The 24,695-nt window shown below is 40.5% G+C and overlaps 1 protein-coding gene across 6 annotated transcripts in view; it reads left to right on the top strand.

Moving 5' to 3' along the window:
- The window catches only part of LOC111246926 (gamma-aminobutyric acid receptor subunit alpha-6-like), a 52,554-nt gene extending 28,354 nt beyond the window's left edge, over positions 1-24,200 (top strand). The window contains exons 2-13 of one of the 6 annotated variants that reach the window (XM_086982392.1): positions 71-293; positions 5,311-5,467; positions 8,861-8,945; positions 9,354-9,436; positions 11,390-11,515; positions 17,059-17,123; positions 17,370-17,457; positions 19,829-19,890; positions 20,433-20,565; positions 22,349-22,485; positions 22,638-22,903; positions 23,380-24,200. In XM_086982392.1, the coding sequence (XP_086838518.1) occupies positions 71-293; positions 5,311-5,467; positions 8,861-8,945; positions 9,354-9,436; positions 11,390-11,515; positions 17,059-17,123; positions 17,370-17,457; positions 19,829-19,890; positions 20,433-20,565; positions 22,349-22,485; positions 22,638-22,903; positions 23,380-23,557 (1,603 nt within the window). In that variant the 3' untranslated portion in view covers positions 23,558-24,200. Of the gene's footprint in view, positions 1-70; positions 294-316; positions 1,087-5,310; positions 5,468-8,860; positions 8,946-9,353; positions 9,437-11,389; positions 11,516-17,058; positions 17,124-17,369; positions 17,458-19,828; positions 19,891-20,432; positions 20,566-22,348; positions 22,486-22,637; positions 22,904-23,379 lie in introns of those variants that run through there. The other 5 variants (XM_086982395.1, XM_022797319.2, XM_086982396.1 and 2 more) reach the window with 5 other exon arrangements.
- Positions 24,201-24,695: the final 495 nt, after the last annotated feature.

Here is a 24,695-nt window from a genome sequence, read left to right as displayed (position 1 = left end):
ACATAAACAGGCTTCTACATTGCTCGAATAAGCTTCATCATTTCGTGGTATTTGATTCATGTTCTTCTAGATCAAAATACAGTCGAACTCGGAGCCCGTTAACGAAGTCATTTCGACCATTCGTTCGGACGTCAGACATCAGCCGCAACGTCAGTTTGCTGCTAGAAGGACTTCTTGGTGGCTACGACAAACGAAATCGACCAAAGGGTAGTGGTCCTGGAGGAAAAGGTCCAACGATCGTAGGCGCTGACATTCTCATCCGCAGCATGGGTCCTATCAGTGAGCTCGATATGGCATGTGTTGTATTTGTATTTAAGTATAATGTATATTATTATAGGTAGAGGCGCAAATTAGCAAGCTGATCTAAAATTTGAATAACTAGTTTCAATTTTCGCCAGACTTGAAACAAAAAAAAGCTTGGTAAATTTTTCCTTTTGAAATTTTGCCATCGAAGAACCTCACAGATAACGAAATAAACGAATGATCACTTGATGTTGTTTCTTTAAATTAAGTTTGATAATAAAGGACACTGTCTGTATTCAAGGGAGACAGGTGCTTTTTGTAGCTAGAAACTTAACCCATATCCGTTATGTCTTCAATCTATTCATTATGACTTCAAGTTATTACTAACATCCATAAATAATCACTGCTATAATCTTTCAGCTCTTATATTTTACGTGTGCATTATGCCATTTTTCTTCCTTCGGATGTTCTTGGTTGGTTATTAACGCCTTTACTCGGGATTCCGCCGCTTTTTGAGGACTTTCAATAGATCAATCAGAAGGGAGACGCCAGATGAATGACTTGAGCGCGTTGTGAAAAACCTCATGAAACAGCCCTGCTGGGATAGGCTGTCGACATGAGGTTGAATTCTCAGTAATTTTTTTGTTGAGTTTGATTTTAGACTTTACGTTAGCAGCGATTATTTATAAAATGCTGTTATATCGAAGAGCTACACCGTAGTCGCCTATTGACTGTATTATTCAAGAATTCTTACAGTGTAGATGCAGCTGAGCACCGGAGCAGAAGAAAGCGGTTTTTAAGCGCATCAAGAAGACGAGCACGCATCCGACGTTTATTTTTGCGGTAGGCTCCATAAAATGACCAATAAAGTTTTCACTAGAATGGACCTCTTAAAATTACCAGCAGATCAGGACTATTACAACAAGAAAACGAGCTCATAGTTAGCGTTGACAACAATACACACATTGTAAGAATTATAAAATTAGTATTTAGGATCTTATATGAAGAACCACCATAGTGTATCACAGGCGAAATGACTTGCTCCTTTGGACGGACCAAAAACTCTTTATTATTCATTGCGAAGTTTCGAATATATTGGACGTTACATATACATTTACGGATCTAAAGAGGCGTCTACGGCTACATAAACGCGATCCTTACTCAATAACTGATCAGTCATAAGTGCAAATCGGTGCAAAATTTAGTACAAAGTTTATTTTGCCATTTGCTTACGCCAGTTTTCTCCTGTAGCTTGCACGCTATTCCAATGTAACCTGGTCGTTAAGCCGCCTTTCACTGTTAACCCTAATATAGCCCCTGGACGTGGGAGTCCTCACTTACCTACGTAGCTTGCCGGCCAGGGTCCCTTGATATGGTGTTAACGGCAGTAAGAGTAATCGTTGCTAGTCTACGATAAGTCACTCATCTGCAATTATCTTCACCTGTTCTGTTTAGCTTTGTCTTATTCTATCTCCATTTCTCTACATTATTTGGCCTTCACAGATCACCCCCTTGGTCTACACGTTCCATTTCTCTCTCACTGCTTCTTGCTCTAGTTGCTGTACTAGTATGCAGCTGGGATTACTACAATACGTAGTACGGCGATCTAGTTCAAAGGCATCAAGGGATTGACATTCAATCAGAAGTAAGCGATGACCTGCTTGGTAGTCGAGTAAACCTTTTTTTCAGCGGGCGGGCAGCGATCAACGATGTGGCCCAATCAACAAGACCCGGTGGATATCAGAAGACTCGTGCGAGCACTAGTAGTTTCATGATGCTTAAGCGTTGACCAAAAATCACTTCCTTTGCTCGCGACCGCCTATTCCCAGCACAACAACTAGTACTGTTGTTATCGTTGCTACTCGCGTCGGCAGCATGGGACCGATTTGGCAACAGCCAGCGACGTCGTCTACCCCCCACCACCGTGGTCGTAAATCTTCTTTCATTTGCTTTTACGGTAATATCCTAAGCCGACCACTTCTGCCGATCGGATCCTTGTCAACGTCACTGCCTTGTTTTCCAGTGGCGTTATTTTTCCTTCGCATAGCTGGGGTTGTTGTCTCGGATATGAGAACATAGTCAGTCGAAGTTCATTGTTTGTGCTCAATCTTATTCGAGACCAGCTGCTGAGTAGCAGAGATCAATCGGTCCGATCCGAGATTCAACCCGTTTAGCTCGCTATCAAACGCTGTCGCCTACCCCAGGAGAATCTATTCTCATTAAATGCATCTGGATTCTGTACTATCAATTTTCTGTTTCTTGATACCTATGTATATGCGTTTGAGAAGCGAGTATGTGGGTGAAACAAGTATCGCATGGTTTTCGCACGCAGTACCTGCTAGGCTTGTTATGACTGCCATGAGAGAACTAATTTATTTATAAACCACATGACGATTCTGATAACGACCCCAGCAATCATCAACCTGTAAGTGCATATTATTTAGTCCTGCATAGATTAATCAAGTTTACTTGGTAACCGTTTTCTTTTCGTACGTGAAGGGCTTTTCCGCTTGTTTTAGCCTCCCGCACACGGAAATAAACCTTGAAACTCTTCGGCATTTTTGTTCATCAAAAGTACGGATTACAAGATTAGCTTTCAAAAGTGTCCATTTAACATCGAAGGAGATTTGATTGAAACTTAGCTCTCTGTATTCATAAAACCATACTGATTTGCCAGATAATATTACCTCGCGTCAGAAATGTGTTAAAGTCTGTTTTGATTTTTTATATGTTATAGTCACTTCTGCGCATATTTGCGACCGAGTCATAAAAAGGCCGATATTTAAAAAATTCGGTTTGTTTATAATTTAATCACCTATCAAGTCAGCTGAGCAAGACATTCGTAGTAAACGTGAATGTTTACTTATCAGATAAACAGGACGATCTAACAACACCTATGAGGTAGCAAGCTTGAAAAAGTAGGGGAAGGCATAGAAATCCTGTAACCAAGACTTCAACAATTTTCTGGCCTTCGGTTTGTACATTTTATTCATTCTTCAATATCAAGCATTAATAATAATTGACGAGATGTTCAGCTGGTTGATCCACGTACGCGGGACATATGATTGACGGGATCTACTTGGGAAGTTGTCAGTACTATCTACTTTTTACATTAAAATAGGCTCATAACAGGAATGGACACATAAACAAGTGTGAAAAGAAAATGTGATCGTTCTAATAGACTGTTCGAAACATAGAGCGTATGCTTTACCATAAATATTGCAATGGCCCAGCACAAGCGTTCGTTTGATTTCGCCTAAATCATATATATCATGCTGGGGACATTGCCTACTAAATTATTGACGCTATTTCATTCGCTATTACATAATTGTCCTATTACAATAGTTAGAGTGCTCAGTCAAGCCGTACGCTGCAGCTTGATCGCAGTTCTCAGTCTTCCACGTAATGTACGTTTTACTATCCAATCAATACATGGTGACCAGCTATAGCTGATTTTCAATCTTCAGTACTGCAAGGGGCTTACGCAGTAAGTTGCTCGTGCACGTGCGTGACAGTTAGCTACATCTCAAACATTTAAGATCGTTATAATAGAATAGAATAGAAAGACGATTCGCTAACGGGACCAAATTTTCGTCGGGTTTCGGTGGCAGGCTCAAGCGTTCGCCAGATAGTTTACTTCTTGTCCAGCTGCCAGGACTTATGGCCATACAAATAAGTGGATTACTGGACTAAAGGAAGCCACGAAGCGCAGAATGTCACACTCCATCATTTGCGCTGACTTCGAAGAGCGAACATCTGTCGTAGTTCACTATTGCAATTTATGCGTGCTACAATTATGGAGTCCAATCTATTCAAAATAGGCTTCCATATACGCGAATCCCTTGCACTTTTCCATTGGTTTGCTATGGTTCCTAGCTCCATTGGTTAATACGATCCGAGCAAATTTCCAGTAGAAAGGTAGAACTGGTGGTGGCGGCGGATATAGAGCATTAGAGAAAGAAAAAAACGAAATAAGCCGAAAACCTTTGCCTACTAAAGTACAACTGTCTATTCAACGCAGCCGAACGTGTCAACGATTAACTTAACCAAGGTATAGATGGAGAACGATAGAACAGCTCGTTATTCCTAAAACTAACATGAAATTGAAGTTAATCGGTACGCAAAATGATCCATATAGACATATAATTGATTAAAATATCCATCCTGGCGTAGCAATACTCGTTTATGCGTTTACATGTAAAATATAGTGATAGCTTATTCTTTTCTTCACGCTTAATGTAATCAAATTAACATAATTCGAGTAAAATTATAGCTATGATAACGGTTCGAAGAGGAATGGAATATACTAGTAGATCATTATTCACTTGTACGTTTCCAATAGTGCTATCCTACGAGATTTTGAAGGGGCTACGGTTTTTCAACATGCCATAAATTCAGTCAGCTTGTTAAAAATGTTTATTTTTATATGCTACGTGCATGATTTAGTAGACGGCGCTATTGGCCGACTAATCGAAACAGAATAACTCCCTGAATTTATCTTGCAAAGCTTGGGGCCGTACCTCAAATAATTAAAAGGTTCAGGAAAATGGAAGGCTTCTGGCAAATTTGTAATGCCATAGCTAAGAGGATCCTGAATCGCTTCGTTTTTGTTTTTTTTTGGAATAAAATACAGGATAAGTATCCAATCTGTAAAATAGTTCATTGCGTCGTCTAGACACGAGATAGAGCGTCTTGACTTAATAAGATGCTGCTCAGTCTAGCGACATCCTCCGATAGAAAAAGTATTATTCGTTGGCGCTACGAGTTCTGCACGGCGGGGCTCTATAGGCTTGCCTTAAAAAAATATCATTGCCTTAATGAATTTTTCCCAGATATTTATTAGAATACAAAGCACAGACTATTTATCGCCCTCTTCGAAATGCATATTTTAGAAGGCTATCTGTCATAAATATTCTATTTATCATTGAATTAAACAACCTGGTAGCCACTGTGATACTAGGTAAGTTAAGTTCAGAGTATTCTTTTTCAGTGAACCTGAAACTAAGACTAAGATAATTATATATCCACTGTTTTCTTGATGAACTTGATTCATATGTCTTTATACAGGAATACTCTATGGATTGTTACTTTCGCCAAAAATGGAAGGATGAACGATTGAAATTCAATCGATTTGCCACTCAATCGAAGCAGGACGTGGCTAATATCTCACTTTCGATCAAAATGCTCGACAAAATCTGGAAGCCTGATACTTACTTTTTGAATGGTACGTCTTTTCCTCTACACGCGTTATTTGTCTAGGATACACGTATACTACAAATCAACGTTTTTCTCCAAATTGCTCTATTTGTCAAAACAGCGCCCTATTGACTAATAAGCTTGTGTGGAACAAAACGAGTCAATACGCTCATTTTTCGACATTTCTAAAAGCCGACGGTGTCAAATCAGCCGGGCCAACGACCGGAGATAAAGGAAAACTGTCGAATGTGTCAAATAGTAAAATACTAGGATAATTCGTTTTGGATATTATTACACTTACTGAATATACGTATATCACCTGGCGCTTTATGAGAATTCGAAAATATATAGAGTGATGCCATTCTGGACTCGCGATGGAAAAATGAGCAACGTTCACTCAAACTAGGTATCAAGTCTTCAGCGAAATATGGATGTTGAAATAAGTTAGTCCTTTGTGGAAACTATAAAGAACATATAACTTGCAGCAGCGTTAGCAAATGTCGTCGTTCTGGCACCCTAGTGTAACCCATGAAACGGACCCATTATTTTTCAACGTATACAATCTACCAATAAATCGTAAAAAAAAAAAAAAAAAAAAGTAAATAATAATGACCTAACGTTCTATCTCATTTACATAAGAACCTTCCTTTGCCACTAATCCTGCTGTGGCCTTTTGAGGGCTCAGTGATGGGTTATTAAACGTAAACCCGAATGTGACGAAAGACTGTTTAAATATTTCGTTGATTATCGCATTGAACGCTATCTAGTGGGCCTTAGTTTTTCGAGTTTCGAGTCCTGTACGGCCGTCAAGCGTTCCATTAGGTTACCCACTAAGCTGTCACCTTGTGTCACCAATAAGAGCCAGTATTATGTTTTCAATGCCTGATGCACGCAAATATGCGCGTTCATCTTTGTCTGAAATGATTTTTTAAAATCCATTGTACATGATACTATTTACACGACGCTGAAAATAAGTGAACCAAACAAAGATTTTCGCCTAACAAACACTAGCTATACGTCAGCTTGCTTCTCCACGCCTCTTAACGACGCCATCCTAAGGCGTTACATTTCGTTACCTACGGTTTCGCCATTCTAGGAAGGTGTCTATAGGTTATGCTTGTCATATATTTATTATATCTTGCTATATTGTGAATAGTCATTGGCCAGAAACGATCCTTGATAGAAGAAAATAGACTTTGATACAACCTATATCATACATCCCCGCTCCAGAAAATAAAACAGTTTAACGTACGGATAAAATGACGCAATTTACGTAATTCCTGTGATAGTCAACGCTTTCCAACCTTCTAATATTATAGTTGCGTGCAAATGGATTCTAAGAGAACTCTAGATGGGATCTCGCTGTGTTGCTGGCAGGATCTTTGTTAAAACTTTGTCAACGGCGGATGCTTATACGGAGCAGGCTAGGAGATAGACCTTAAAATAGCATTTTATAAATTATTAATATTAAAATGTCTAAAGGGAATATCTGTATTCCAGAGAAGCTATAATAGATTGAAGTTCAAAAAAGCAAAAGATTAAGACTTCCCTATCCGTCATCGCTTCAGGATTAATCAGATAAATATTTTTTGATTAATTTTTTGATTCTAACTACTTTACCTTGCACCTTTTTTTCTATTAGCTAGAAGTCTATGCGCTAATTACTGATGCCATTTTTTCATGTATACTGCTACGGTCTCTCATTGGCATCTGGTAAGTAGTCAATGATGTTTACCATTTTCCATACTGACATTTTGCTACCTACAGTGGTAAGTGATATTGTGTCCATAAAACGTGGCTGTAGTAGATGTCAGCATCTGTTGACAGCTTTGTAATGTTTTGAATTTTACGTCCGGCATCGCCGTTAGGAACATCTTCAAATGAATGGCTGCTTTCCAGCACGAAACGAACCGTGTGCCTATGTTCGGATTCGAATCTAGGCCACAACGTGTCCTTAACCTCAGCATGCAAATACATCACTCACTAAACTATCGCGGGGACGCCAAGTTGACCACTCCGCCAGCAGCTAACACGACGCCAATATAGCGGAAGAAATTAAACACACACGAAACTATACACAGCTACAGGGTAGGCAGTAATTTTCCGCCGATGATTTTCTCTAAATGAAGTTTCCGCTTGCGCCAGTTTCCTTGGGACTGTTTCTGATCCATTTGCTATCACATCAGTCGGACAACGCTGTCTGCATTTTGTTCTACCGTCTCCCTAAGTCATCGGCAGCTGAAATGTTTTTTTGCCTCCAACAGTTCTCTAGGTGTAACCACCAACCCGATCCACAGGCTTCTGCTCTAGTCCGGGTCTAGTTCGAAACGTAGACTCATTCGTGGTTTTGTATATCCACGAGCAAAAAGGCTACGCCCGAACTGGGCCAGCTAGATCAGCTCATTTGCCCGAGGATTCAACATGCAATGTACTTGCTTCCCTTCCGCTTTCGATATAGTATGGTCCAGAAAACATTACCCATAGATTTACAATATGACAGGGTTTCTTTCGCTTCATTGCGTTGTTGGCAGCCGGAAGTCTGTGCTGCAGCAGCGGAGAAAGAGGATCGGGTGTCCACGAATGCATCCGATACTACATCAATATTTGACGGTCGATCTGTATCGGTAGAACATATGCTCGCAGACACATTTGATAGTCAGTAAAATTGTGGTGTAATAACACAGACGTAGGGGACATGTCATTTGTATCAGACGTCTTTCTGTTCACGAACGTAGATTTTACCGATGATTGCATGAGTCTAGACATCGAAGCACCGCTCAGAAAATGCAAAACAGGAAGCGGTCAGTCCTGTTTATCATGCATGTCTGCTTTAACTGTTCTATTTTTCACCATACATATTTTAACTTCGACTTCCCCTGATACTGAATCAAGTTCCGTCAGATATGGACGGTAATAAGTGGTAAACCGCGCACTAAAAAAGAAAAACAGATATGCACTAGATACGATAATTTATATAATTATGTCAAGCTGAGAGGATCTATCACTCATAAATAATAAACGCTAGCGGATACGCTTTGGGCAACGTATTCCTATGTTCAAGTCTGAATCATGTCATGAATGTCGTTAAACGCAAATCCAAAAAAAAAACGTCAGGATCCTAAAGGCGGCTAAAAAACCTGAACTCAGTGCGCTTACAATTGAAAGAATCATGTTCCATTTTGGTGTTATGTACTGTTGTTTTTGGCACAGCCAGTGATTCGAGCCGAATCATAGTACTACCGTATAACAAACATGTCAGACACACTCGAACCCTGAAAATGTTTTCACCCTCGCCAGCGGGGAAAAAAAACGTATTCCACTTACGCACGTTTATTTCCACATAGTAAAATGTATATATACGATTTATCAATTGTGCATGACAACAGGAAAAATCCATCTCATGTGTTTCAACCCGTTACAGGCAAGGGGTCATACCTTCACACGATCACTCAACCAAACAAACTACTACGAATTAGCCACAATGGCGACGTCCTCTACTCAATGAGGTAACTTTGCGGGGAAAAAACAGCGTATCAACTTTTTATTTTTGCTTTAGGTAGTGACGTGCCAAATCAAACAGTGCTATCAAGAGATCATTACAGACCGAATAGAAAAATGGCGTTTTTTTTAGAATTTCAATCACCTTGTTTACATATTAAATAAAAAAAAAGTTATTTAACAAACTCCCAGGAAACGTATCTCTGTTACATGTATTGGTTGTGTTATTCTAATACGAGCGCTATATCTAGTTACGTCTAGCACGCTTGTTATACATGAAAGCAGCATCTTGAGAAAGAAATATATGTTTGATAAACCTATTTTACTTCTTTTTACCGTATTACTATATAATTAAGAAAGTATGCTTGAGACGGGACGATTAATGTGTAGAAACACTTATTATCTGTTTGTTACAGACTAACTATAAAGGCGAAGTGTCCCATGAAGCTCGAAAGCTTCCCGATGGACCGCCAATCATGTCCACTTTGGTTCGGAAGCTGTACGTAAAACTGATTAATTATGCTTAGAACGACAGCATGCTAGGTAGGACCGCAGTGTGTCTGATCTTAAAGTACGTAGAGTGGTTAGCAGTTTATTATTCATTTATAGATGCTGTATAGAATATCGTTAGAAAGTAGTGTACATCATAGATCTCTGCGAGCATACGTACCCAAACATAACATTATTTAGGTAAGGAATATTAGATCGTGCAGGGCTTGCCCGTTCAGAATGAATCTTCATATTTCCAAAGCGGGCGAAAAGGACCTAACTAATCGAGTTATTCCGATGAAGTCGGAAAATCTCTTCTACTTTGGTAGATATACAGCCGCTTTTGTCTGTTTGATTATTTCTGCTGCCTTCAAGTATACTAGGAAGACGGTAACGGCGGCGCTGATGAGTAAATGGGCTTAGAAGGAAAAAATGCCTCGAATTTGATAGAATTAGCGCGCTTACAGCTGATCTAATCCCGTATTTATTTCTCTAGAAAGCATAAGTGTTCTGTGTGTCAAAAGCTAGCTAATAGAGGATTTGGAAAAAAACTAACAAGCCACGTTGACATTCCGAGAGAAGAGAATCGTTCCGTAAACTCCTGACAAATGACTGTGAAAAGCGAGAATTAAAGAGTTCATAGTCAGATTTCAGCGCTTGGGAACAAACATCACCCAGATAAGCCCAATAGTAGACTACGTTTAGTAAAAACATTGCCTATAAAATTAGTCCTATAAAAAGCAGCACGCCTAAAAAAAGATCGACAGTTTGAGAAAGATCTGTGTGGTTCTACGAAGTGAAGAAGAACTGATTAGCAGAACCAATGAAGGTAGGGCAGTCAATGTCCGTAGAAGAAGTCGCGTCGAGCACGGCAATTGAGATGGTGATAACAACTGGGTTGTGTCTTAACGCAGTACAAAGCTAACGTAGCTACAAAGAAACAGCGTCTTTAGCAGAGCTGACAGAAGGCGTGTGGCAACCTATTGGGAGCGTTTCTTATATCTTACTAGAATGTACCATGCGTTTCTCGTGCGGCTTCTGTCCAAAAGCCAGGCTCTGATTGAAGTGCTCATTGGCTACAAGGCGCGTAAAAACTTTAAGTGGGCTGAAAAGGCTATACTGAAGAGCATTCACAGACAGCACGAAGTGCATCGAGAAAGCTTCTAAATCAGTGACAAATAAGCGGTGATCGATTTTACAGCTTAATGGCCGTGTTATGGTTACTTCGTAAGTTATCTGGATTCATCCACCATCTGATCTATGTTCTACACACATGGAATAAAAGGTGATGATGATACATAAGTCGGAAAGCACGCTACGTGCCTCATTAACAAACACCGCTGGGACCTCGTTTTTGAAGCATAAGATGTTAGCGGCTTTCCTTAGCCGCGACGTCACAGATTTCAAAACAAAACGTATAATAAGACCCCTTTTATATATGCGTTGTTTGGTAAAAATAACGCGTGTATAAAAGGAGACCGAGACGAATGCAAATACAATAACAAAGTTAGTCACTAAGTAACTTACTATCTCGGTGGCAAGGGTAACGATGAATTTGGTTGCGTTTAAAGGAAGATCGGATGTGCGATGCGATTGGATATAAAGATATGATCTTTATCTGGCCACAACCTAAACAATAGTTCGTTCTTTAGGCCGTAAAATCCAACCATATTCATCGCTACTCTTACCGCCGAGATAGCAAGTTATCTGGTGACAAACTTTGTTGTTGCATTTGCATTTGGATTCGTCTTTTTTGTATGTGTATTGTTTTTCAAAAGCCTTATTGTATGTGGTATAGTTTACGGCGACTTAGGTTTTGTTGGAAGTCTGTGACATCGCAGCTAAAGAACGCTGATATTTTGGCGATCGAAAGGCGAGTCTGGCGAGGCTGTAAAATAGATGAAAAGAAAAGTAAAAAATTTTAACTAAACTTTTGTTTTCTGTCATTTTTTTTCTTCACCAGATGCCTATCCTGAAGAACAAATTCGCTTTGAGTGGATCAACGTAGAATTCGTGAAGGGCATGGTTCTCTCACAATATGATCTTATTGAAATTCCAAAGAACAACGTGTCACACAGGGTTAACAGCGGTAAGTAGGACGTCCATGGAGCAATTAGTTGGCCTGCTGAGGAAGCCTATCTTCTCTAGCTGGTATCTTCTCAAAAAATTAGCTATTATGCACATACGACTAAATAATATGATTAAATAACAACTACTGTATACACCTTCAACGCGTAAAGCTTGTATAGCAAATTCAATAAAATGTTGACACATTTAGTTCTTAACTTCTCTCTATATTCCGATCTTTTATACTACGACGGTAACTTCTATTTCCATTAGATGTACAAACTCGCCCTGAGTTTGTACAACAAGCTTGCGTTTACCTGAAAGCGACGGTCGCCCGCTCTACCGCTATCCATATAACAATTTAAACAAGTGCCGAAATGATGATGTTAAAAATGTAGGTAAGTTCTATTGAATTTGTAACGCGCAACACACTTAGATACGAGGAGGAGCCATCGACAGATTCAACATTCGAATAAATGCTACACAAACGTTTAAATCTAAACGTAACTTAACTGTGTTAACAGCTCGGGGAATTTATGATGAAACTTGAATTATATATATATATATATATATATATATATATATATATATCTATATATATATATACATGTGTATGGCGAAATATCTAATATATAACTTCGGAACCCTTTCTATAACCGTAACTTGACAAAAATATATATATTATTAAATTATTTGTGTGTACTAGAAATGTTGTACTTGTTCAGTATAAGCACCACTCATAGCAAGTGCATGCCTTCTTCCTAATGATTTTTAATATATTCCATTATTAATCCGCAAGTAATTTTCAATAGTGATCGAGATTTCAGGCGACAGCGTCGCCTAAGTGTGCTATACACAAAAGAGGTTCCAAGGAGATTCTGTTTTGGGCTGACAGTAAGCTGGCAAAGTCTTTAGCCCTGTAGAAACTCATAATGGCCAAAAAGTTTAGATAGTGACGAAGTGCAAAAAAACATAAAAAGCCTAACCGCTAGAACTTATCTAGATGACCCAGTTGGCCTCTGGGTCCTCCAAAACCACCGTTAATTTCTCTACGAAAAACACAGCTGTGTCAAAAATATCTTTCGCCACCTGAACGATTTTGGTAAATATTTCAGTCCTTGAAATTCAACATATATCGAACACTTTCCGATTTGTCTCATAAAAAATCTTCTAGAATTTCTCAGAAACTGCCTTGAAGTTCGTAATAACGTAGACCGTCGACTTAAACCAAAAAATAAAGTGTTCACCTTTGGTGACATTTCGCCCAGGACAAAAAAGTTAAAGAATAGTCGATTTTCACCGAGATAGTGAAAAGGACGCGGTTTTCCTTCATCATATTTTTGTTCTAAAATGCATAGCCTTGCCTCTAATACTAAGAATAAATAATCGACACATGCTCTCTATGGTAAACAGCCCGCCAAAGTTCTAACCCAGTCCAAATAAATATAGAATGATATTTTTTTTTATAATGGTTCTATTCTCCATTCTTTTGAGCGACTTTCGGTATATTGCTTCTACTGCTCATGCTTCTTAAGCGATTCAGTCGGCTGAAGAGCATCATACATCCACAGGGGGACCAAACTGAAATTTCAACAACAGTATACATTTTTGCGTCCGTTGCACTCGTCGAGCGAGATGCGTCTATGCGGTGCCGATCCTTTCTAGGTTTCCTTTTTAAGTTAGCGGTGATAGACTGCTGTAATCGATTAGTGTATTCCGCGATTTGCTTCTCGATGCTCCATTCAAATTCAAGCCTAGACAGCAGCTTTCGGGACGTGTCGAACTGTTGGCAAGGTGCTGCGTTAGACAACCGGCTTGATACGTCGAGACGATCGACACGACGGAAGTAACGTTTCAGAGACTTGTCTTTGCCAGAAAACAGAACATCAACTGCCCTTCGAAACTGAGGCACAATGAGACCGTGTTGTTGGAGTAACCATGAGGCTCGTCGGGCCATACCGCTAAAACAGCTCGGACGAAGTTGCGCATGGTTATCGTTGTGTTCACGGTAAAGGTGATCGTTGAAGCACTGCGGAAACGCTTTTTGCATTGCACAAAATTGCGCTTTTAGCAACTGCGCAGAGTGCCGCTTTATAGTCGTCTGAATCGTCCGCTCCAACAACCCGTTCACTTGCAGGTGGTTTTTAGGCAGTCCTTAGGGTGGTTGGGCTCGTTGATGCTCAGCAGCAGCCCCTGACCGTCGCAGTGGAAGTCAAGCTAAAGGTCGGTAGAAGTAAAATGGATATGTTTGCTTATTGACAAAATAATGCACAGCGTTATTTCAATGAGGCTTTCTCTGAAGTGTATTCTTGTGATCAGTAAACAGCGCGGGATGTCCCAACCCTAGGCGACAGTTTAGGTTAAAGGGCTCTGCACTCGTCCTCCATGGGTACGTTCGTAAAGTTGTACAGCGCAGTGACATCGATTCCTCAAAGTATGTGTGACTTCCTGGTAACTGATCTCGAAGAGCTGCCTAAGGGTTGTATGATTACACAACCTCGACGGATCGCGCCGCCGCAATGGGGGTATAGCTCCAAGTAAATATAACAAATGCTTGACGACGGCATAATATAGTTTTACTCGGGCTTCTGGGCCTTGCCTGTTGTCCTTATAAAAACAAGGGCAGATTGATTCTGTGTTGTATAAAATATCGGCAGTTGAACGCAACGACGAAAAGAGAAGCCTTCTTCCTTCTATAAATCAACGACGCCATTGATGCATTCGGGGAAGCTTGAATATTTTCTAATCGAGATCTGGCAAGCACTTACTGGCAGACACTTACGACGCCCAATTATAAGGAGGAAAAAGCACTTTACGCTCTAGATGTATTGTATCAAGGCAAGTGGATGCCCTTCAATTTTGTTTAATACTTCAATGATATTCCACTGGGTGAAATGCAGTATTAAATGGCTTTGATTCATACAGGTAATAATGTATTTTCCAAAACATTTGGACTACCTTCGACACGTGCCTTACGCTTTCAGCATTGCGTACCTCAAGACGTTAAAATGCTCGTTTGCTGTGTAAGACACTGTATATTTTGGGGATCTTTGTGCAAAGCACCTCTTCAACCCAGAAAAGACAGTCGTTATAAATGCCGTTGAGCCCATGTCGACCTTCCACCAGCTGCGAAGCTTTTTGGGACTAGTGTCGGTCTGTGCGAGGCTACGTCGGATTCACTAAGCCGCTGTACAACTTGTTGAAAACGAACCCTCAGTTCTCTCAGGCCTTCCCTCATCAAAAGGCGTTTCTGAATGTGAAAAAGGCTCGCACAGGCAGGCCAGTTTTACCGCACGTTTAAGAGAGCACAACTGAAGCACACACGAATGCAAGCAGCCCTAGGTTAGGCGCGGTTCTTTTCCAATACAAGGGAAATGAAGGGCTCATGCTGGCGTATACGAGTAAGCGACTCTTAGTCCAGGAGGCAAAAATGAATTCGCGAGATATCGGAAGTTTGTTTGGCGTTTGGGCAATAAAGAAATTCCGCTCGTGTCTGCATGGGTGGTGACCTGCAAACTAGGGAAAACCTCTGCAAAATTTGCCCGATGGGTCTTGAAATGGTTGCACGAAAATTTCTAGCGACTAACAATTTCTAGCAAGAACTAGCACGACGAATCGCAACGTCGACGTCCTGTCGTGTACATACTATAACGTTACCGTGTAAGACTACGAGCCACTGCGCTTACTCTGCGTTTAATTACAACGTACCAACAGGTAAGCCTGTACTAGACTCAGGTGGAACCACCCTTCAAAAAGACGACCATGTTGCTTTATCATCAAAGAACCGTATAGTGGCCAAGTGCCCACTGCATAGAGTTACGCTCTAGGATTCCGAATCGCACGGTCTCCAACCGATCTTCCCACTCTCGGTCGAGCCAGCAATATCCGCCATTTTCCACCAAGGGTGTCCGAACCTAACAAAGAGCACTTACCGAATGGTATCTTGCTACTTTCCTGAATGCGGAGAACGGTCGAGCGTTGGACAGACGATCACAGTTCCGATGTCTGCCAAAGACTGAGAAAAACCGTGGACATCGGTTGCTCTAAACACCTGCGGATTTGCCCACACGGCCTTTCGCCAAAATGGGCTTAGATTGTATAACACTGCGCATCCTAAACGTGCTCCGTTTTCGCTCTAATGAGCAACTGCTGCACCTGTTTCATCCGCCTTTTCACAGCTCCTCGAACCATAGTCCGAGTCGTACAAAAAGAACTATCTGCCCTTCAAAATCACTATAAGATCGTAAACATTTTTGTCGTAAACAACACGCTCGGCACATGATTGACAGTATCCCAAGCGAGGCTTTAGGCGTAGCTTCATTTGAGTTGCTTCATGGGTTCAAAGTCGTTCCGTTCGGTGATACGTCGGGTTCGTTTTGCGACGAAATCTGTGAAAGTCATAAACTTCCCTATTTTCTAGATGTTAAACCGAAGAATAGTGTATTTTGTAGTCAAGCCCATCCATCAGGTCTTGTTTAATTTCGATGAGATTCTCGGAGGAATATCCTTTTGCTCCTACATTGAAAAAATCGACCTCGCCCGAGGAAAATGTTTGTTCAGTTACTGTTTAAAGGTTCCCGCTCCCGCCGCGGACACGATTTCCAGATTGTACCACACCATAGGGTAGTTACGTAAGTAACTCGACTTGTTCGTGCGCTTACTGCTAGTGTTCCGCCAGATGCGCCGTTTCTTTTAGCTACTCAATCGGGCGACTACCGTAAGAGCTCAGAGGTTCCTACCCTTCCAGTTTGGTAGCAGCCTTCTAAGAAGCAGCGATCTAGATCATCTTTTTTTTTTGCCCTTTGAGACCCCATCGAACCTGCTATCACAGCAATGATTAAATTTGACTGCTGGCGGCTACAAACCCACTTCCGGCAGGAATCGGAAATGAATTTGTAACAGCTATATGCATTTTTACATTCGTTTTTATATATATAATTGGTCATCGCCAGTCAATTCCGTTCACCACTCAATAGTTGTTACTGGTACTTTCAACGATATGTATCAATACCAGTGGTTTAGCTACCTTGGTTGGTTTTCCTGTGTAATCTGAACTTTCACTAGCATTATATCCTGTAGGAAATTTAATTGTTGGGTGCGTGTGGATGTTCTTATCCAGTAAACAAAGAAAGTCCCATGGGAAACTTTGTTCAAGTTTTTTTAACGAGTTCGAGTAGTATTTTTTACGTACGACCGGACACACCAACGCAAGGCCTGTTTTATATGGGACTGAGCCCGACTGTTGCATTTAAAGACCATTATTTCTCAATTCCTCTTTTATAATGGCTTTCAAACCAACCCGAATATCCATTGAACACCATGCAATGGGTTAATAAAAAAGCAATAAAAATTTGGTATCTTTTATTTCAATCAGGACTGAAGTAGCTTGTTAAAGGCAACATATTTGTTTTCCTGCGTCTGTTTCAATATAGAGTAAGAATACTGTTTTTAGTAATCGTATGTGAAATATTAGCCAGTTGTTGCTCAAGTGTAGCGCGGACACAAAGAGGTGATAAAATTTAATGTATTTTTGTTTTTGTTTTTTGACTGACCGACATTTCACAGATATGCACTCCATGTTGGTCGTCTATTTCAACCTTCACAGACATATGGGTTATTTTTTGATTCAGGTGGGTTTGTGTAAAATAGCGTTTTAAAGTTAATCCTTTGTTTTTACTTAATATATTTAAAAGGACATAATTATTTAGCGGGTATTTGCACTAGTTTTTTAACCTAGAAGGCCTTAGAAGTTCGAAATGTCATACACTAACCTGTAACTCAATACATTTAAACGTAATGCCTCGGGTTAGAGTCTGCGTGCAGCTTAGATAAAAAAAAGTATGTCTCTCTACTTACCTTTTTTACCTGCGTTATAGGTGTATGTGCCCTGTATCCTATTGGTTGTCCTTTCATGGGTGTCATTTTGGATTAATAGGGAGGCTACGGCTGATCGTGTGGGGCTTGGTAAGTACTTGTTCATGTATACATATACCCTTGTGTGCATACGGTTTAACGACAACCTCTCACTTACTCCGAAGTTCCTTAGATCAGGTACAATTGACCTGTTCGTTATATATTTTTAGGTCCCCTTCTTTTCTATAGTACTATATCGTTGGTCGACACAAAATCAACACAAAAGCATGCTACCTAGCTTTGTGTGCACCTTGCTTCCATGTGCATGTGCCTGAGCGCGTGGCTGCGTGTTCAGACAACCAGAAATTTCTTCTGCGCACTTTTTCCACCTTGAAAATTTCAAGGGATACTATGATAAAGTTTGTTAATGTCTGTTTCATTCGTCAGTAGTTTTGTTTAAGCGTGCTACTTGCATTTAACAACATCGTGGCGTTGTTTCAATATGAAGTAAAGATTAACTCACTTCACTGTCGCCACACCATGTCTTCATATTTACTGAATAGTCCCCCCCGAACTACTGTCACATTCCGCATCTTCGTCCCGGTCCTCAGTAATAATCATCACTTATCCGAGCGCGAACGTTCTATTTAGGCCGAGGTCTTCCTCTTCGTCATCGAGTTGTTACCGCGGCTACTATGGCGTTGTTTCCATTCCCGCTACAGCGTCCGCGGTTTCTGCTACAATTGTTGTTGGACCTAAAGCATAGGAAGCTCAGACCACGATCTTTCACGCCGCTTGTCAGGTTTACAGGTACCCTGAACTATAAAAGGGTATCAAAATCATTTTTTACGGCATTTTTTAAAGTCATACACCTACATGCCCGCTTGGCCTTTGGGTACTGGTGTTATTTCCAGTACGGGAGTGCGGAAAACCATAAATGTATATATATGATTGCCTACGTAACCATGCGCAATTCAGTTCTATGGCAATGGTGACTAATAACACAAAGGAAGGCGAGCGACTGACATGATCGTATTCTTCTCATTAAAAACTGCCTTTTGTCGACGCAGTGTGTTGACTCAGCGACCTCTGCAGAGGCAGCGGCTACGGTGGGCAGGCGACAAAGGAAAAGCGAGACGACGGGTAAAAACGACAAGTTTGAGGTTATTAGCAGCGAATGTCGATATAAGAAAATATAGAAAAAGGAAAAAAAAAGCGAACCAGAAGAGGACTTCAAGAATGGTTTGAATCTGTGGTCTAGCGGTTGCACTCGGGTTGAGGCCTGTGCAGCGAAAAAGCTATTTTTCTAAACATGGCGTTAAGTATTCATGTACGGCCAGTGTGTACACTAATTATATGCAGCCTAGGATTGCTTAAATGATCTTCTAAAAAGTTCAATATCTTTTGGAAAATGTTCGTCGACAACAAGGCTGTAAGCAGCGGCGAATATACTGTCCTTATGTTACCGCCTGAGTCCTGCTACGCTGTTCGTACATTCCATACTTTTGGTATCGGTGTATTTACTAAATAAGATACTTGCTTTAGATGAGGGTCTTGCAACGCAATCTTTTTTCACCGACATTGCGGCGGCGGCGGCGGCGGCTTGAATTAACGAACGTTTTGGTCTAGGAAACAAATTCGGAAACGCTTTGTAACGGCGATACAACAACAGAACGAATCTTTTCCACTGCACACGAGACGCCTACGTTGAACCCATACGAGAACCACGTACTATAGTTGATCGTTCAGCATAATGTGCACGTAGTAAGGATTGAAGACAGCGTGGTAATTGTACTAAGAGATGTAAAGTCGACGCTAATGCTATGTACCGAGTAGATGCATGAGCTACACGTAACCGGAACAATACAGCGCATGTATGGGTGATGAACAAAGCGCAATTACGATGATCGTTCCTCATGCATTATTGTCTACTTTATACAGAACTTGCTGTATCGTATATTGGGATGTGCCGATTAGTTATTATTGTATGATGCTATGATGAGATTCATTGGAACTGAGTAAAAAGCAGGGTGCGGTTTGCTAACATATAAATCATGTATAGATTTGCAGCTTGGACGGGGTGCGCAATACTAATTACGTGTCAAGAAGTCAAATGTCGGGGCAATAAGATGAATGCAGTCAAACATAAACAAATTCTGTGAATTTTGTTTGCGGCCCTAACAATTCCTGGTCCCGTACTAGTTAACATACGTGACGTAAACCCAGAAAGCAGCTGTATACTAAGTAAGCTTGCCAGAATTTGGTTTAATCAGCGATATCTTCAGCTGTTGTTACTGAGCTCGCATGCTGTATACCTACATCCCTGGTTCGTCAAGGGAAACAAAAGGCAAAAAAGCAGCTATGTTTGATTTAAACAATGTTTTGCCACCCTATTCTAACGAGACTGCTGCACCCATACGATCACCATTATAAAACTGGACTGATATAATATGATATTAATATTCATGCGAATCATTCGCAGGAATTACGACTGTGTTAACGCTATCCACGTTCGGCTCAGATACACGAACCGATTTGCCCAAGGTAAGAGTCATGAACATATTTGCCCTGTCTGCCCACCCGACGTTGCCCCATTTTCCCTGTCTCATGTACCGAAAAAGTGACACGATCGTCAGTTTGACGCCAGTCAGAATAATAATCTTTGATAATAATTTGCACACAAGCGTCAATTAGAAATCCATAGAGTATATCTGTCGCAAGCGTCGGTCGTCGCAAAAACACCGCCGAGCAACAACATCTACTGAGGCAACTACCTTGTCTAACTCTAGTGATTTTCAAAGGGTACATGTACGCCCACAGAGTTTGTACCATCTTCGTATTGAGACCGCCCGCTAGACAACCGGCTACAGTTATATTGTCCTAAATTAGTTCTAGGTACTTTTTCTTTGGAGTAATATGTTTCTTGGAACACATGTCACGATCGACCAGATATTTGCCAGACGCCAAATGTAATGCAAGCCAGAAAGCTTAAGGAGAACATGATATTTACTCAAGAGGACGGACTTTCGGCGAAGTACTGTATATAACCAAATGATATTTGTTTCTCTATCGGCATGTGATTGAAGGTGGCCTACCCGACCGCGTTGGATTGGTTTGTGATCATGTGTTTTGCATTCGTCATGCTGACATTACTTGAGTACGCCGGGGTGCATTATTTTACCAAAGTAGGATCGGGCGAGTACTTCCCCGGACAGGAAGGTATGCCTGCTGAAACGAAATCCTTTATGCTCTGCTTTCATATATAGAAGTAGCTAGGTGCAGGGTCATTTCGAATTATCTTTCTGAATGCGTTTGCGGAATCTAATGATATATGCAACATATACAAGGCAATAGTTGGCTGTGAAAATGCAGCAAGTGTAGACGTAGAAGGCCCGATATATCATTCCATCGATACATACGACTGCAACGGAAACTATCGAAACGGAGAAATTTGTTAAACACCACTTTCGGATCTGACTCAGATCTTCAGGTAGCTCTTGTGTAAAAAAAAAAATAAATGAGTTGATTACAGGAACTTCATATAAAAAGGTCATCTTTCTCTGACCCAGCTATGGCGGACTTGGGCCCTTCTGTGTATATATACTAGCAAACATTTTGTTACTTCATCTCGTCTCGAGAAAAGATGTCGCCAACAGCAGTTTGTCCGACAATATTTGTCGCCCGTAAATTTACCAGGCTCATAAGGTGAAATTCTTTTTCCTCGTTTTTTCCATATTTTATTAGTCTGCATCGTTTGGCTCTCATGCGTCTTCCTATATCTCTCTATACAGCTAGTTCTCTCAATGGGAAACTCTAGGCGCCCCCTGTATCTGCACTGAAGTAATAAATATTTATGTTCCGAACAAAAAAACGTTATCATTAGGATTTAACCATAGATTTTAGCGACAGAAGGCAAAATCTGGTTCACTTTAACTTGCCCCACTTGACATGAACGCAGAGAAATTTGTCGCAAAGCCCATCCGAAGCTTGATTTTTGAAGCCGTAGTTGAAATCATGTGATAGGATTCGTTAGATTGCATTACTGGCTCAAAAAGTCGTACCGATAGAGCTTTTCCTTATCCTAGTTCCTTTCAACTCTATACCTTATTATCTGTTTATTTAGCCTGTTCCAGTTTTGCTTCATCTTTTATTAATCAGGCCTTAGATAAAAACTCTTGAACTAAAGTCACCTTGAATTGCCCTGTTCCTGTTATCATAGCGTGGCTACGGCTTTTTCTTGCAAACCATAAACTCGTAGCTGATTTCATCGTCACCGTTTCAGCTAGAGATTGGATAGAAACGTATCTTATAACAGTTCAATTAAAATACAGGTACATGAAATTTTTTAAGTTTACGCAAAAAACACGGCATCATCATAAATTTGTACTTTTATGTATTTTTCTCAATAGCACTTAATAGTAGGACTTCATTGGAGAATGACGTTTATATCCACAACGATGAAAAACGTTTATATCCACATATTCAAGCTCTACGAGCTATATTAGATCCTTCAAATTAGAAGAGAGTTCTCATTTAATATTGAAGATGGTAAATCCAAGTTGTAAAGTAAAGATATATAGTACGCTCAAAAATTATATGTCTGTACTACTTCGAAGATAATAGCGGTTCATCTAAAAAAACGTTATTACATCAAGTAACCTTCAAAAGAATATCTATTACAAAACGATGTAGCTTGTGAGTGGTCACGGTGATCCAATTTATGCAGGGTAGTAGAAATCTGAGCACAATGGGTAGATACCGATATTATTTCTTCCCAAGAACTCAATCGAGGTTGACATGGACTTTCGATGCAATTATCCGCTGGACAAATGTTTTGCACACGAAGCATTGTACCGAAATAATACAGACCGGCTCGAGTACCGGCTGCACGGTGAGCACGAGAAAATGCCATGAAAGTAAGGAGAGTTCCGTTTCAGTTTTTTGGTATCATGACGTCCAGTTGAAGGCACTATATATATATATATATGCATCATAATTTCAGGGATTGAGGATGACAGCGAACAAGAATTCGAGCGCTGCGACATGGAAGACGATGATGATGACGACCCGCAATATTTGAAACGAGGACACTCCGACGTAGAAAGATACGTATGGACCGAGGTCAACGCGTGCAACCAGGTTTGCGCCTACAGTAACGCCTTATTGTGACTATGTATTTGGTGAGAGCCACTGTTCGTCAATAATGGATCCGCGTGGGTCAATAATGGGCCGCGTGCACATTCAGGTATAAGTAGCCGGTTCATTGACACTTGGTCTTTGTGTTCCTGCAGGTTAGCTGTTACCCGCAGAACACGGATTTCGGAACCGGCAACGCCGGGATGCGATACCGGGCATGCAGTGCTCCTTTTGTACAGACCTCGCGCGGTTCAATTCGAATACAGAATGTCATCGGCGGCACGGGTAGTTTGCACCCACTAAGATCCGGTACTCAACAACCGATACCAGCAATGCAATACATACCGCCCCCACCGAGGCCAGCTCGCAGAAGAGTAAATCGTTGGCTTCAGTTCCTTTATTGCATTGCAGGCAATAAAAGGTAACGAAGTTTACGTTAACCTAATCAATAAATATGACTGCATTTAATTAAACATAAACTCGTACCAACGACAATATACAGCATGACATACACTTTTAAGGTTATCTACTTCATTGGCATACCGAAACGTTTTTAGAGCGTAGAGTTATCTCTCGTCTGTCTGTGATGAATTCCCGATATCAATGGACTCACTTAACAGGTTGTGAAAACAAGGCTGTTTATCGGATTTTAAATGTAGTTAATATTTGTATGATGACTTATTCTCTTGAGAATATCAGACGCTTAATATGTCGTTGTATTAAGTAGCAAAGCTTTACAGCTTAGTAGTAAGTACTAGAGTGGACTTCACTGAATAGCATTGGGAAATTAAAAAGGAATATTTAAAAAAAAATTAGATAAAAAACTGAGCTGTTTCAATGTTATTCATCAGTGTACATAGCCTATTCTTAACCCTCGTATGGATATTTGCGTTTCAGGTACCGCGACGAAATGCGTCGAAGTGCTCCCCGAGGCCAAACAGCAAATTCAGTCTCAAAAATTGATCGTTGCTCTAGGATTCTCTTTCCCGTCAGTTTTATAGTTCTTAACGTGCTTTATTGGGTTGGATATACCCAGTTTGCTGAAGATGGTTGGCAGCGAACTAGCGATACTTAAGCGATATTTCGTATGCCATCTTCAAATGTCTGTAAAAAAGGATTATAGAAACCGATGCGAATGCACAGCACGTATGTTGTAAACTTCAGATCCAGATCCTATAAGGTATCTTTCTCACTAGTAACAATCTGATATTTTTACAGACGAAAGAAATTGCCCAATTTTGATATAGACTTGGCGATGTATGAGGGCATTCTAAGCAGCGTTACCTAAAAGAGGCCTCTTTAAAGACCTGACAATTGACTAAACACTGCTGCGATTGTTATGGAGTCGAGGTCGTCTTTCTAACGTGACACAGACGAAATGAAACAAGATGTTGAGCTTGCAGGTAGACAGGCACTGGTGGACGCCAAAGTTAAAAGCAGAATTTCGAAACAGCTTGTACAATAGGTTCGTTAATCCCTTTCACTTATTATCTTACTATACTATTATTATAGTGTATCATATTATTACCTTCTTATTATTCTTCTTACTAATGTCTATAAATACTTTCAGCATATACAGCTGATATCGAGAAGAAATTAAGCTTTAACGTGAAATGGTCGTTTCCCTCATGCTAGATTCACTTTTTTTGTGTTCATTAATATTCTAGTTAATTTGCTCTGAAATATATCGATACGAACCCAGAAGTGGGTCATGCTGATACCATGTGTATTTCTTATGTTAGTGGCGATGCAAGAGTTATGAGTGTCTCCTATTGGTTTAGAACGAGATATTCGGAATATCGTATTCGAATATCCTTGAGATGTATTGACTCCAATGGCGTTGAAGGCGCAAGTTACATGTTCATTGAGATTCCTATTGTAGTTGTTATCAACATGCTCTTGGTCCTGTTGGATGCTGTGTCCTACTACTGTAAGGGCAAATCAAGCACAAGGCTTGGTATTCACTGAGGCATTTTGTGGGATAGGTCTTACACCGAATTACCATTCAGTAGTTATCAAAATGTACAACACTGCTTGAACACATCGTATAGAAGATCCTCTTCAAAGTACTCTCGTTTTCGAGTAGGGCGAAAGGTATCGTCGACGAATCCTTTAAAATGCAAATTCAGCGGGCGTTCAATAAACAATAGTAGCTAATGTGACAAAGCCTGAAAAACAATACCAAACATTGTTTTGAACTAACTGTCAACATA

The sequence above is a fragment of the Varroa destructor genome, unplaced genomic scaffold (genome assembly GCF_002443255.2).
Source record: "Varroa destructor unplaced genomic scaffold, Vdes_3.0 BEIS01000003.1, whole genome shotgun sequence".
NCBI lineage: Eukaryota > Metazoa > Arthropoda > Arachnida > Mesostigmata > Varroidae > Varroa > Varroa destructor.
This window is presented reverse-complemented; position numbering and strand designations above follow the sequence as displayed.